Raw genomic sequence first — 15,039 nt, 5'->3', positions numbered from 1 at the left:
ATTTTACATGATGTAAATATTTCCAAAGTAAATTTTACCTGATGTAAATATTTTAAAAGAAAATTTTACACGATGTAAATATTTCTAAAATAAATTTTAAATGATGCAAATATTTCCAAAGTAAATTTTACATGATGTAAATATTTATGAAATAAATTTTACATGATGTAAATTATTCGAAAGTAAATACAACATGATGTAAATAGTTCCATAGTAAATTTTACATGATGTAAATATTTATGAAATAAATTTTACATGATGTAAATATTTCTAAAGTAAATTTTACATGATGCAAATATTTCAAAAGTAAATTTTACATGATGTAAATATTTCCATATTAAAATTTACATGATGTAAATATTTCCAAAGTAAATTTTACTTGATGTAGATATTTTAAAAGTAAATTTTACATGATGTAAATATTTCTAAAGTAAATTTTACATGATGTAAATACTTCTAAAGTAAATTTTACATGAGGCAAATATTTTAAAAGTAAATTTTACATGATGCAAATATTTCAAAAGTAAATTTTATATGATGTAAACAATTCTATAGTAAATTGTACTTGATGTAATTATTTCAAATGTAAATTTTACATGATGTAATTAATTCTACAGTAAATTTTACATGAGTAAATATTTCTAAAATAAATTTTACATGATGTAAAAATTTCGAAAATAAATTTTACATGCTGTAAACAATTCTATACTAAATTTTACATGATGAAAATATTTGCAAAGTAAATTTTACATGATGTAAATAATTCCTAAGTAAATTTTACATGATGTAAATAATTCCAAAGTAAATTTTACATGATGTAAATATTTCCAAAGTAAATTTTACCTGATGTAAATATTTTAAAAGAAAATTTTACACGATGTAAATATTTCTAAAATAAATTTTAAATGATGTAAATATTTATAAAGAAAATTTTACATGATGTAAATTATTCGAAAGTAAATACAACATGATGTAAATAGTTCCATAGTAAATTTTACACGATGTAAATATTTCCAAAGTAAATTTTACATGATGTAAATATTTATAAAGAAAATTTTACATGATGTAAATTATTCGAAAGTAAATACAACATGATGTAAATAGTTCCATAGTAAATTTTACATGATGTAAATATTTCTAAAGTAAATTTTACATGATGCAAATATTTCAAAAGTAAATTTTACATGATGTAAATATTTCCATATTAAAATTTACATGATGTAAATATTTCCAAAGTAAATTTTACTTGATGTAGATATTTTAAAAGTAAATTTTACATGATGTAAATATTTATAAAATAAATTTTACATGATGTAAATATTTCCAAAGTAAATTTTACATGATGCAAATATTTCTAAAGTAAATTTTACATGATGTAAATACTTCTAAAGTAAATTTTACATGAGGCAAATATTTTAAAAGTAAATTTTACATGATGTAAACAATTCTATAGTAAATTGTACTTGATGTAATTATTTCAAATGTAAATTTTACATGATGTAATTAATTCTACAGTAAATTTTACATGAGTAAATATTTCTAAAATAAATTTTACATGATATAAATATTTCTTTAGAAAATTCTACATGATGTAAATATTTCTTTGGTAAGTTTTACATGATGTAAATGTATCCAAAGTAAATTTTAATTGATGTAAATAATTCCATATTAAATTTTACATGATGTAAATTTGTCAAAAGTAAATTTTTCACGATGTCAATATTTACTAGGTAAATTTTACATGATGTAGATATTTCTTCGGTAAATTTTACATGATATAAATAAGGTTAAAGTAAACTTTACGTCATATAAATATTTCTTTGGTAAATTTTACATGATGTAACTATTTTCAAAGTAAGTATTACATGATATAAATAAGGTTAAAGTAAATTTTACATCATATAAATATTTCTTTGATAAATTTTACATGATGTAAACAATTCTATTGTAAATTTTACATGATGTAAACATTTCTATAACATTTTACAAGATGTAAATATTTCCAAAGCTAATTTGACATGATGTAAATATTGCTAAAGTAAATTTTACGTCATATAAATATTTCATTGGAATATTTTACATGATGTAAACAATTCTATAGTTGATTTTACATGATGGTAATTGTTTTTTAGTTAATTCTACATAATGTAAATATTATCATAGTAAATTTTACATTTCTATAGTACTGTTGTGTAGTTTACATGATGTAAACGAGTGAATAGTTAGTTACATTATAAACATAAACGTATTTAATGTTGGTTTGCATGATGTAAAAAGTAGGATTACATGAAGTAAACATTACTGTAGTAAATTTACTACTTAACACTCATTAGTTAGTTAAAACGTTTGTTGCATACATTAAGGATTTGTTTTTGGAAATACTAGAAATGTTCACAAAACTTACCGCAATTTTTTACGTGCACCAACATCACCAAAATCACCTTTATCATTACCAATGCGTTGATAATAATATTTGGAATAGTCGTCTAACCAAACTTCAGCCAACCGTACGGAATTCTTTTTAAGTACATTAACGCCTGTGCGCCACTACAAGAGAACAAAAAAATAGAGACACAAACATGAGTATAAAATGACAAAAATGCAAAAATCATTAAAAATTTGATATTAAAACATGAACGAAAGAGTAGCGTAAATTCTGAATATTTTTGCATTTCATACATACAAACTGTGTAATGTTTAAATGTGCGAGTGTATAAATGAATGAATGCATGTGTGTATGACGAAAAATTGTGAAAATTAACCCAGTTTCATATACATTTATATCCTTATACTAACACATACATAGTTTCATAAATATTTTACAGTTTTACGGTTTATAAAACCAAAAAGTAGAAAAAAATTTCTGTGGCTTAAATTGAGTCACTAATTATAAAAAAAGAAAGTTTCTTTTATGTCTATTTTCACTTCAAAATTACGGCAATTCTTAATAAAATCAGAGTGTAGCAAAGGAAGAAGGGAGGAGAAAGTAGACAGACATATACAAATAGGACTATATAGAAATAAAAAGAAAAAAATATTTAATGAAAAAATAACAAACTCATCATCAAGTTACCCGGAATGTACGAGTATGCATGTATGACAGCACACAATACCAGTAGTGAAATAAACCCCGTTCATGTGGTTAACAACAATAAACCCAACACTTTCCCTTCCCCCCTGGACCATCTCACGGAAATACATACACATATGTACTGGTAAATACACATGTTTAAATGTCGCAAACATACTACATACTCATAACAGCATACAGAAGGACCATAAGGGGAAAAATTAAAATAACTACAGAAATTAAAAACTAGTGATCTGATCGGGAGTAGAACAAAGGCTCAACCACAATGTGGTAATTCTTTAGTTTGAATGCTTCCAATTTCAAATATATTTCACTATTCAATTTTCCAAATCCAACATTGCCCACTGTGCTTCATCACACCACATTTAAGCCCCAATGTATGTGCAGGGGTTTAGTGTTTTTCACATACATACAAACAGTGTACATTAATTGTTAAAACATGACCAGTGGTCAGGACGTTTCCACGTATAATGCTTGTTGTTGCAATTGTTCTTCTTTGTTTTAGACTTTCCTGTTTTATAAGTATTTAAACAAAAACAAATGAAACAAGTAAGAGTGCTATATTCGGCTATGCCGAATCTTATATACCCTTCACCTTTGTTGTGGATGCATTATTATTTTTTATAATTAGTATATATGTATATACATTGCCCACTTTCAGCGTACAGCATCCTAAATTTATCAAGAACACAAAAAACAACAACAACGCCAAACGAAACAGAACACCAAAAGAAAAAACAAAAACAAAATACGCAAGGCAATGAAACCAACACACATCCAAACATACGTTTAATTGTATAAAAAACAACAACAACGCCAAAAGAAACAAAACACAAAAGAAAAACAAAATACGCAAAGCATGCACATTCAAACATACGATTTGTTGATTTTTTGTCAAAAAATCCAACACACAACCAAACATACGTTTAATTGTATAAAAAGAACAACAACGCCAAAAGAAACAAAACACAAAAAAAAACAAAATACGCAAAGCTTGCACATCCACACAACCAAACAAACGGTTAGTTGTATAAAAAACAACAACAACGCCAAAAGAAACAAAACACAAAAAAAAACAAAATACGCATAGCTTGCACATCCAACCATACGTTTTGTTGTTTTTTTGTCAAAGCATGCAATACATTGTGTTTTTTGATGAAATTTTCAGAGGTTGTCTCGGATTTTTGCTCATATCTCCGTTATTTATGGACGGATTTTGCTGATTTTAAATAGCAAAATTTTCGAAAGTATGTCTGACAGAATTGTTGAAGATTTGGATCCCGGAGATATCTGGGGCCTTCAGAAAATTGATTTCAACAGACAGACAGACAGACAGACAGACAGACGGACAGACAGACAGACAGACAGACAGACGGACATGGCTTAATCGACTCCGCTATCTATAAGGATCCAGAATATATATACTTTATAGGGTCGGAAATGAAAAATGTAGAAATTACAAACGGAATGACAAACTTATATATACCCTTCTCACGAAGCTGAAGGGTATAAAAACAACAAAATAACTTGTTTCTCTATTAAAGTGGACACATGTGACATTTGTGTGCATAAATGTGGACGTGTATTAGCAGTAGTAACACTGTGTATATTTTTAATGCTGCAACAATTTTTAGCTCCCTAGAGTATGCTATGGAAAAACAACAAGAAAACGTGCCTATTTTACCATAGCTCATGCATACATACATTTTGGGATTTGGATGTGTGTGTGTGTGTGTGTGGAAGAATGCGTGTATGATTTTATACTTTTGATGGTTTTTATGTTGATTTTTAATTTATCAAGTGCAGCAAACAAAGAGAAACGAGGAATTTTAATAAAATTTACTACAGGAAACGACATCATAAAAGCTTTTGTATAGAAATTTAAATATCAAGTAAAAAGTAAAAATGTTCATAGTAAATTTTACATGATGTAAACATTTTTAAAGCTAATTTACATGATGTAAATATTTCTAAAGTAAATTTTATATAATATAAACATAGCTATAGTAAATTTTACATGATGTAAATATTTCTAAAGTAAATTTTACATGAAATAAACTTTTCTATAGTCAATTTCACATGAAGTTAATATTTCTAAAGTGAATTTTACATGATGTAAACATTTTTATAGTCAGTTTTACATGATGTAAATATTTCTAAAGCTAATTTTACATGATGTAAATATTTCTAAAGTAAATTTTACACGATGTAATCATTTCCAAATTAAATTTTACATAATGTTATTATTTCCAAAGTAAATTTTACACGATGTAAATATTTCCAAATTCAATTTTACATGATGTAAATATTTCCATAGTAAATTTTTAATGATGTAAATATTTCCAAAGCATATTTGACTTAATGTAAATAATTCCAAAGTAAATTTTAAATGATGTAAATATCTCCAAGGTAAATTTTACATGATATTAAAATTTTTAAAATAAATTTTACATGACGTAAGCATTTCTATAGTAAGTTTTACATGATGTAAATATTTTTATATTAAATTTTACTGGATGTAAACATGTTTATAGTAAATTTTACATGATGTAGATTGCTCAATAGTTAAGTTTACATGATGTAAATACGTATTTAGTAAATTTTACATGACGTAAATTGTTCTATAGTCAATTGTACATGATGGGAATTTGTCTATATTTAATTCTAAGTGGTGCTAATTTTTCTATAGTAATTTTTACATGATGTAAACATTCCTTTAGTAAGTTTAACATGATGTAAATATATCTGTAATAAATTTTTCATGTGGTTAACATTTCTATTGTAAATTTTACAAGATTTAAATATCTCTATGGCTGACATCACATACAGATTTATATCATGCAAACTATGAAAATGCTGACATCATGTAAAATGTAATATAGAAATGTTTACATCATGTAAAATTAGCTGTATCATTGTTAGCAACATGTAAAATTTGATGTAAACAATTCTATAGTAAATATTTAATTTTGTAAATTGTTTTATAGTAAATTCTACATGATGTAAACTGTTATATAGTAAATTTTACATGATATAGATTGTTTTATTTTAAGTTCTACATTACGTAAATTGTTCTATAGTAATTTCTATATGTTGCATATTGTGAATTATACATGATGTAAATATTTCCAAGGTAAATCATACGTTATGTAAATATGTCTATAATATATTTAAAAGGATATAAATATATCTGAGGTATATTTTACATGATGTAAATATTTCCTAATTCAATTTTGCATGATGTAAACATATCTAAAGAAACTTGTGCATGATGTTAATTGTTCTATAGTAAATTCTACATGATGTAAATTTGCAAATTGTTCTATAGTGAATTTTACATGATGTAGAAATGTTTTTTACATAATGTAAATATTCCTGTAGTCAGTTTTACATATTGTAAAATTTGCAAGATGTATATATTTCTATGTAAACTATACTGTAGACTTGTCAACATCATGTAAACTATACTCTAGACATATTTACATCATGTAAAATTTGCTATATCATTGTTAACAGCATGTAAAATTAATTACAGTAAGGTTTGTATTATGGAAAACATCAAATCGAAATGTTTACATAATGTAAATTTTTTTGTATTATTCACATCATGCAAAATTATCAACAGAAATATTTACATTATGTAAATTCTCTTATAGAATAGTTAAAATCATGTAAATTTTGTTAAAGCAATGTTTACATCATGTAAAATATCCTTTTAAAAACCATTACATCATGTAAAATATACATATATAACAAAATATTACCCGTTTCAATTTGTTTAAATATCTCTTCCTTAATTTCACATTATAATTTCTTTTCATAAAATCTCATTATTAAATTTAATGAAAAAATCAACAAAAAAAAACACCAAAAAGGAAATCCCCCAGAAAGACAGTGTATAAAATCACCGCCATTCAACACAATTAAAACAGGATCGTGTTGTCAGTAGCAGTAGAGTACAGTCACATACATTTTACGTACCCACTTTTAACTTATTTCTTTTTTTTTATTAATCAAGACTGAGCACAAATTATTTCAGTCCTCCAGTGGTTTCTACGGCACGACAAACAGAAATGTGTTATTCAAGACAAAACAAAAAAATAAAACAAAACTGAACAAACTCAAAACATTAAACCTCAAACACAGTGGCACTACGTGGGAATTTTCAAACTTCTCCGCCATAAATGTTCGTGTGTTTGTGTTAGTGTAGGAAAGTGTGGCAACAACACAAATTAAACATGTGAGACAACCAAAATTCGCTGTGTGTTTTTAAACAAAAAATAAAAAACACGAAACAGGAGACCACAACAAAAATTGGTCATACCAAAGGAAAGCACAACTTATTTATGAGAGAAGCTCCAAAAGAGGAAAAAAACAATTAAAGTTTTAAATTTTTTATGTTGCCAACAATTCTTAATAAATTTTACAAAATGAAAATAACTCGCTTAAAAACTTATCATTTATATAGTTAATTTTAGAAATCAATATTCAATTTGTAAATTTTACATGATGTAAATAATTCTAAAGTAAATTTTACATGATTTAAATATTTAATTGGTAAATTTTACATGGTGTAAAATTTTACATTATGTAAGGAATCCCAAAGCTAATTTTACATGATGTAAATAATTCTAAAGTAAATCTTACATGATGTAAATGTTTCTAAAGTAAATTTTACATGATATGAATAATTCTAAAGTAAATTTTACATGATGTAGATAATTCCAAAGTAGATTTTACATGATGTAAATAATTACAAAGTAAATTTTACTTGATGTAAATATTTTCAAAGTAAATTTTACATGATGTAAATAATTCTTAGGTAAATTTTACATGATGTAAATATTTTAAATGTATATTTTACATGCTGTAAATAATTCTTAGGTAAATTTTACACGATGTAAAAATTTTCAAAGTAAATTTTACATGATGTAAATATTTCCAAAGATAATTTTACATGATGTAAATAATTCCTAGGTAAATTTTACATGATGTAAATAATTGCAAAGTAAATTTTACATGATGTAAATATTTTCAAAGTAAATTTTACATGATGTAAATATTTCCAAAGATAATTTTACATGATGTAAATAATTATAATGCAAATTTTACATGATGTAAATATTTCTAAAGTAAATTTTACATGATATGAATAAATCCAAAGTAAATTTTACATCATGTAAATAATTGCAAACAAAATTTTACATGATTTAAATATTTATTTGGTAAATTTTACATGATGTAAATATTTTTAAGGTAAATTTTACATGATGTAAATATTTCCAATGATAATTTTACATGATGTAAATATTTCCAAAGATAATTTTACATGATGTAAATATTTCCAAAGATAATTTTACATGATGTAAATAATTATAATACAAATTTTACATGATGTAAATATTTCTAAAGTAAATTTTACATGATATGTATAAATCCAAAGTAAATTTTACATCATGTAAATAATTCCAAACAAAATTTTACATGATTTAAATATTTATTTGGTAAATTTTACATGATGTAAATATTTTTAAGGTAAATTTTACATGATGTAAATATTTCCAAAGATAATTTTACATGATGAAAATATTTCCAAAGATAATTTTACATGATGTAAATATTTTCAAAGTAAATTTTACATGATGTAAATATTTCCAAAGATAATTTTACATGATGTAAATAATTATAATGCCAATTTTACTTGATGTAAATAATTCCAAAGTAAATTTTACATGATGTAAATAATTATTTGTATATTTTACATAATGTATATACATATTTTGTAAATTTTACATGATGTAAATAATTCCTAGTTAAATTTTACATGATGTAAATATTTCCAAATTAAATTTTACATGAAGTTAGTATTTCTAAAGTAAATTTTAAATGATATTTCCAAAGCTAATTTTACATAATGTAAATAATTCCTAGGTAAATTTTACATGATTCCAAAGTAAATTTTACATGATATATTCTGTAAATTTTACATGATGTAAATAATGCCTAGTTAAATTTTACATGATGTAAATAAATCTAGAGAATATTTATATGCTGTAAATATTTATTTGGTAAATTTTACATGATTTACATGATGTAAATATTTCCAAATAAAATTTTACATGATGTAAATAATTCCATAGTAAATTTTACATGTTTAGATTTATAAAGTAAATTTTACATCACGTAAACAATTCCATAGTCAATTTTACCTAAGTAAATTTAACACAATGTAAATATCTCCAAAGAATATTTTACTTCATGTAAATAATTCCAAACTAAGTTTTCACTGATGTAAATATTTCCAAGGTAAATTTGACATGATGTAAACAATTCTAATGTAAAGTTTACATGACGTAAACATTTCTATAGTAAATTTTACAGGATGTAAATCTTTTTATAGTAAATATTACATGATTTAAATACTTGCAATGAAAATTTTACATTAGGTAAACATTTATAAAGAAAATTTTACATAATATAAACCTAAATAAATTAAATTTTACACAAGGTAAATATTTCTATAGTAAATTGTATGTGAGGTAAACATTTCTGTAGGCAATTTTAAATGATATACAAATTTACATAAGAAATCTTTACATGATTTCTGTAAAAATTAAATTAAACATGACGTAAATTTAGACATTTTATCATATGGGCAATTCCATATCATCGTACGTGACATTTGTACGCCTATAGGGTGGAATATATTTTGCAAAAATAAGAGTATCTGAAAAATAATATGGTCTTTATGTTCCATTCAGAGGTTACTATATTTTAAAATAATAAAAAGTTCAAAATATTGAGCGAAATAAGGGTATATCGTACGTGACATAAATCGGAACTCATTTTGAGGTCATGTAGAAATATGCGAAAATATTCGAATCGTGAGAGGCGTTATGTTTTCTTTTAATTTCTTATACTAAACCAAATATTTTTGCTTTACAATCGGTCATATTTAAATAAAAAGAATCTTTGGATAATTTTATAATAAATAAAATTTAATATCGTACGTGACATACCGTACGTGACAGATTTTTCTCTTATAACAAAACAATATATATTCTTTAAATATATGTATACAAAAATTAAAAAAAATGAATAGAAAATATACATTCGGTTTCAATAAACAATTTGACAATAGCAAAAAAACAATCAGAGTCACATTCATTTCATACTACAAGCTAATTGGGAGCCTAGTTTTCGTCTCAATTTTAGCCTAAAACATTAAAAATTAAATATAATCAGTTTAAACTATTATTTTTGTCTTTAAAATGTTGTATTATGATCTAAATACTTTCACGTAGTAACATTTTATTATTTTCTTCTATTCAAATCATCTTGAAAAAAAGTTTCAAGGGTTTTTGTGTTTTCAGTCGTTGTATCGATTCTCGTGGAATTGCCCATATAAGAAAATCTTTATATGATTTTTGTAAAAAATTAAGCATTACATTAATTTTTACTAGAAATTTTATCATGTTCTATAGGAAATTTTATATGATGTAAACATTTCTATGATAAATTTTCATTAAAATTGTGATCTTTACATTTTCTATAACCAGAGATTATTGATATCTAACTCATTTAGTAGTAGTACTTACCTTATACGGCGATCTCTTTCTAAATATATGGCCGACATGTGAACATGGCACTATCTCCAGCGTACCACCGCACATCCAGGTCTTAAATGACAACTCGAGATTTTCCCCACCCCAAATATCGAAACCAGAATCGTAAGTGCCCAACAATTCAAAGAATTCACGATCTATGGAAAATAAACCTCCCGCCATGGTGGGTGAATACACAGGTTCTGCGGAATTCTGTAATTAGATAAACAAAAAGGAAAATTAAATAAGATGTATTAAAGAAAGACATTTTTTAAATACAACAATCATTGTTGTAAACGTTTGCAAATATTTGCTGGTATCAAATATACCAGGAAAATCTCTTTAAATACTGCGAAGACCTTGTTTAAATAAAATTAAATTCCAGGGAAAATATTTTTGTGAAATTTTCATTTAACAGGAATTCTATTTCAGTTGTTTTAGTGGATAGAGATTTTGTGGAAAAAACTGAACACAAACGAAATGAGAGAAATACTACAATAATATTAGGTTAGTTTAAAAGTATATTCGTCTTACAAATGTAAGGCGATGAAACTGATTTTGTAGTACACAAACTAAATGCTTTCAAAACGTTTTTACCTTTTAAAAACGGTGGTTTATTTCCTTTTAAATCCGGATACCGGATACTTTTGATTGCAAATAAAAGCAGTTTAGTAGTTAAAAATTGTAACAACTCGTTATTTATTCAACTTTACACTACAACAGTTTAAATAGTCACAATATTTAAATACACGTTTAAAATTCACAACTTACACACCCACTGTAAGGCAGTTAATTTATCTTTACTTAACGATACTTCAAATTAGACTGACTGGTTGATGTTCTCACGGCCACCTTATATACACTGCATTACCATCCAGATGTTTCCAGCTCCATCTATCGATGCTACTTGAGAGTTCTATTTCTTCAATGATCCATATTGTCCACAATTAGTAGTGTTTAATGTAAGAAATCTCTTCAATTCCTTACCTAACAAGGCTAAAATCATGTTACATTTAAGCTTCATATGATGCGCGGAGTTTGCATGGGAATTTTAAGTCCAATTTTAGCACAACTTTGAAAGTATCTATTCAAGTTAAAACAAAACTCTTTGCATTAGGCTACAGAAATCATTCTTTCAAATCTTTGCCAGCTCTTGGGTTTGTTTTTTTTTATTTTGAATGTATTTTTTCCCATTTATCCCCATTACAATCCGCCACAGTTTTCCCCCCTGCTCTTAGAATCCTTTAGAAAACGATAAACATTACAAGGAAAGCCTACACAGACAAAACACAATAAAAGCTTTTCTAACGCTTTTAGGTACAAGTATTTAATTTACACATGTTAAAGTATCGTTCACGTAGCAATTTGAAACTCATATTTTGTTTTTTAGTGCGTTTTTTTTTGTATTATTTTACTTTCAGGTATTTCTTGCCAGCTAAATTGAAAGATAAAATAGTTAAAGTATTTTTCGCTAAAGCTGATGTAATGTTTATAACTGCTCAAGGGTTATTTTCTTGTAATGGAATATTTAAGCATAAATTGTTTAATTATTTACACGATGAGTTAAAACAACAGAAAGTAACTAAGCGATTAACGAGATAAATAAGAAATAAAAGTTTAAGAAATTTTAATTGAAATGGTCAAGATGGAAAAGAGTTTAAATATTTTAATTTAAAACTTTAGAAAAGTGAACTTTACTTGAGTTTTAAGGGATGCAGATACTTCCATGGACAATCTTACATTAATTTCGCATGCTGTAAACAATTCTAAAGGACATTTTACATGTTGTAAACAATTATAAATGAAACTTTACTTGATGTAAACAATTCTATAGAGAATTTTACATGATGTAAATAGTTATAAAGAAAATATTACACCATGCTAAACCTTTAAAAGAAATTTTACATGATGTTAAAATGTCTAGAGTAAATTTTACATGTAAATAACCTCACTATGAGCTCGCTCAGCCAAGATGGTGATGTGAATCTACCTATACGATAACCAGAATAATATGGCCCCGACTAAACCGAATGCGGACAACATATCTTCTTGGCCTGACACGCTCACAATTAAGCAATTTTGTAGCAGTGATAAGCGGACACTGCATATTTGGCAACCATGTGAGGCGATTTGGCCTGTCATTGACACGAGAATCTCCTTAGATTGACCTAATATCCTTCAAATGACCGGTGCATACTGTTCTCCTCATCTCTCTTTTTCTGACCTCCTTACTTCTTCTACTCCTTTATTCTATCTGACTTTCCCCCTTCACTTTTAATCACTATTTGGCCCTCTTTTATCTCTATTTTCAGGTAACACAAAGGGACCTACTGTTTGTATCCAAGCGAGCTGCTCTCTTTCCTGTCTCAACTATTGCCTGTTAACCTAACCTAACTTAACCTAAACTAACCTCAAACCTAATCTAAACTAACTTCAATGCAATCGAGAACTGTCAAATGAGCTGTTACACAAAACAGTGCTGCCAATTTAAAGTTCTCCGCCTCAGAAAAAACACCCTGTATTTGATTTAAACAATTCTGTATGAATTTCTATCTCATGTAAACATTTTTATAGGATAGGACATGATGTGAACAAATGTTAAAGACAATTTTACTTCTTTAAAAGAATTTCTTAGTAAATTGAAGGATGTTGAATGTATATGATTCGGTTTTGATAAAACTACACCACTCAATGAGATCTGTAAAAACAAGTCTAGATGCTAGTAAAAGCAATACTTGTCCAATCTGTAGCATTCTGGTAACCAATAAGATCACACAGTCTGGTATCCGATAGCTCAGGCAGATCGTTTAGTATTTATATGTTCGGAAATCTGTATCTCAAACAATGAAAAGAGAGGGTGAAAGACTGTTTCTTTCTTTCCGCCAGGTCCAGAAAGCTACGGCAATAACTGTTGAAAGGAATACCAAGTCTGTTTGCATTGTTAACCATAGCCCCTTAACACTGCTATTAATTCCGAAATGGTCTTTCGGTTGCTATTTAAGAGTTGTCTACTGCGCTTCTCATTTTGCGCGACTTATAACCAGCCTTCTGAAGATAGTGTCTGAAGATATCAATTAGTCCAATCGTTATTGCGACAGATACTACATCAGAGACCTTTAAAGCGGATCCTTATTCAGTCAGTTTGTCTGAACCCTCATTATAGCATTAGTCTCTATGTGCAAGGATCCAAACTGGGGTTATGTCAGAGAGACGTTCTAGCATTCACAATCCTTTCTTATACTGTCTGACTAAGGTGAAAGTCGTAGTATAGGAGTTAATTGACATACATAAGTGGCATCTGGATGTGCTCCCACAAATGTTCCTTTCACATAAAATTTCTCACGCCTATCTCATCTCAGACATCTCAGCCTCAAAGACACTGTTTACAAAATTTGAGCAATTTTACAGAATATTTAAGATCAGTGCATCCCAATTTTTGTTTGAAATATGTTCATGTCTTCCCAATTTTATTTAATATTTTCACAACTTTGACCTTTATTTTCCATTGCACTGAGCGACATGTGTCTGAATGTTTCATCTTCAAAACTAAGTCTAGTAATTGTTTATTGAACAGATATGGATTTTCGTTTCCCGCCAGAGACTCTGGTCTGTTTCAATGTAACGGGCTTATGGTATTCGTTTTTGTTGTAGCTGCTATATACGATCTTTGATTCAATAGGTCCAACACATTGTTCTGTATGTTGTCCTCGTACATACGAAGATACTTCCTGACAAGCTTCAGGGGAGTCTCTAACATTTTGATGTTGTAATTTGAATGACATCTCCAACGACATCCCATGAAGAACAGCACTGTCAATATGTAATTTTATTTTTTTTCAAGTATAGGGAGAACCTTCGATCCTCATGTGGATGGTGTTGCTATGTAATTTGCAGGAAGTCTGTGACAGCTTTTAAGGCAGCATTTTGTAGATTTTAATATTCCTACACATGGTATCTTGTGGCGGCATGGTGTAGTAGTTAAAGTGCTTGCCTACAAAACCAAGCACCCCAGGTTCGACCCTGACAGAGGACGAAAAATTTAAATCATGGTTTTCGAGTTTTTAAAATTAACCTCCCTTTAAACAATCCATCCAAGAAGCCCTCTGACCACTCCTCCACCTTTAAAAGAGGATAGTATCATGGAAAAAGATCAGGCAGACCGCCACCCACCCCCTGGGAGAAAAAGGTAGGAATCAAAGATAAAGATCAGCGTTGTTTCTAGGCAACGAAAGATGGCAGCACCATTATCCTAGACCAGCTACAGCAGACCAATCATCTACTTAGCTGGATCAACAATCGATTAACGAAACTGACACAAGGCAATAATAACAATCGATTGAATCC

General features: G+C 27.1%; 1 protein-coding gene across 2 annotated transcripts in view; it reads right to left on the bottom strand.

Annotated features, from left to right (window-relative positions):
• The window catches only part of LOC135961589 (putative polypeptide N-acetylgalactosaminyltransferase 9), a 237,321-nt gene that overhangs the window by 20,461 nt on the left and 201,821 nt on the right, over window positions 1-15,039 (bottom strand). For both annotated transcript variants that reach the window (XM_065513108.1, XM_065513109.1), the window contains exons 7-8: window positions 10,690-10,908; window positions 2,405-2,547 (exon numbers count right to left, since the gene is read on the bottom strand). In XM_065513108.1, the coding sequence (XP_065369180.1) occupies window positions 2,405-2,547; window positions 10,690-10,908 (362 nt within the window). The remainder of the gene's footprint in view (window positions 1-2,404; window positions 2,548-10,689; window positions 10,909-15,039) is intronic.

The sequence above is a fragment of the Calliphora vicina genome, chromosome 5 (genome assembly GCF_958450345.1).
Source record: "Calliphora vicina chromosome 5, idCalVici1.1, whole genome shotgun sequence".
NCBI classification, from domain to species: Eukaryota; Metazoa; Arthropoda; class Insecta; order Diptera; family Calliphoridae; genus Calliphora; species Calliphora vicina.
This window is presented reverse-complemented; position numbering and strand designations above follow the sequence as displayed.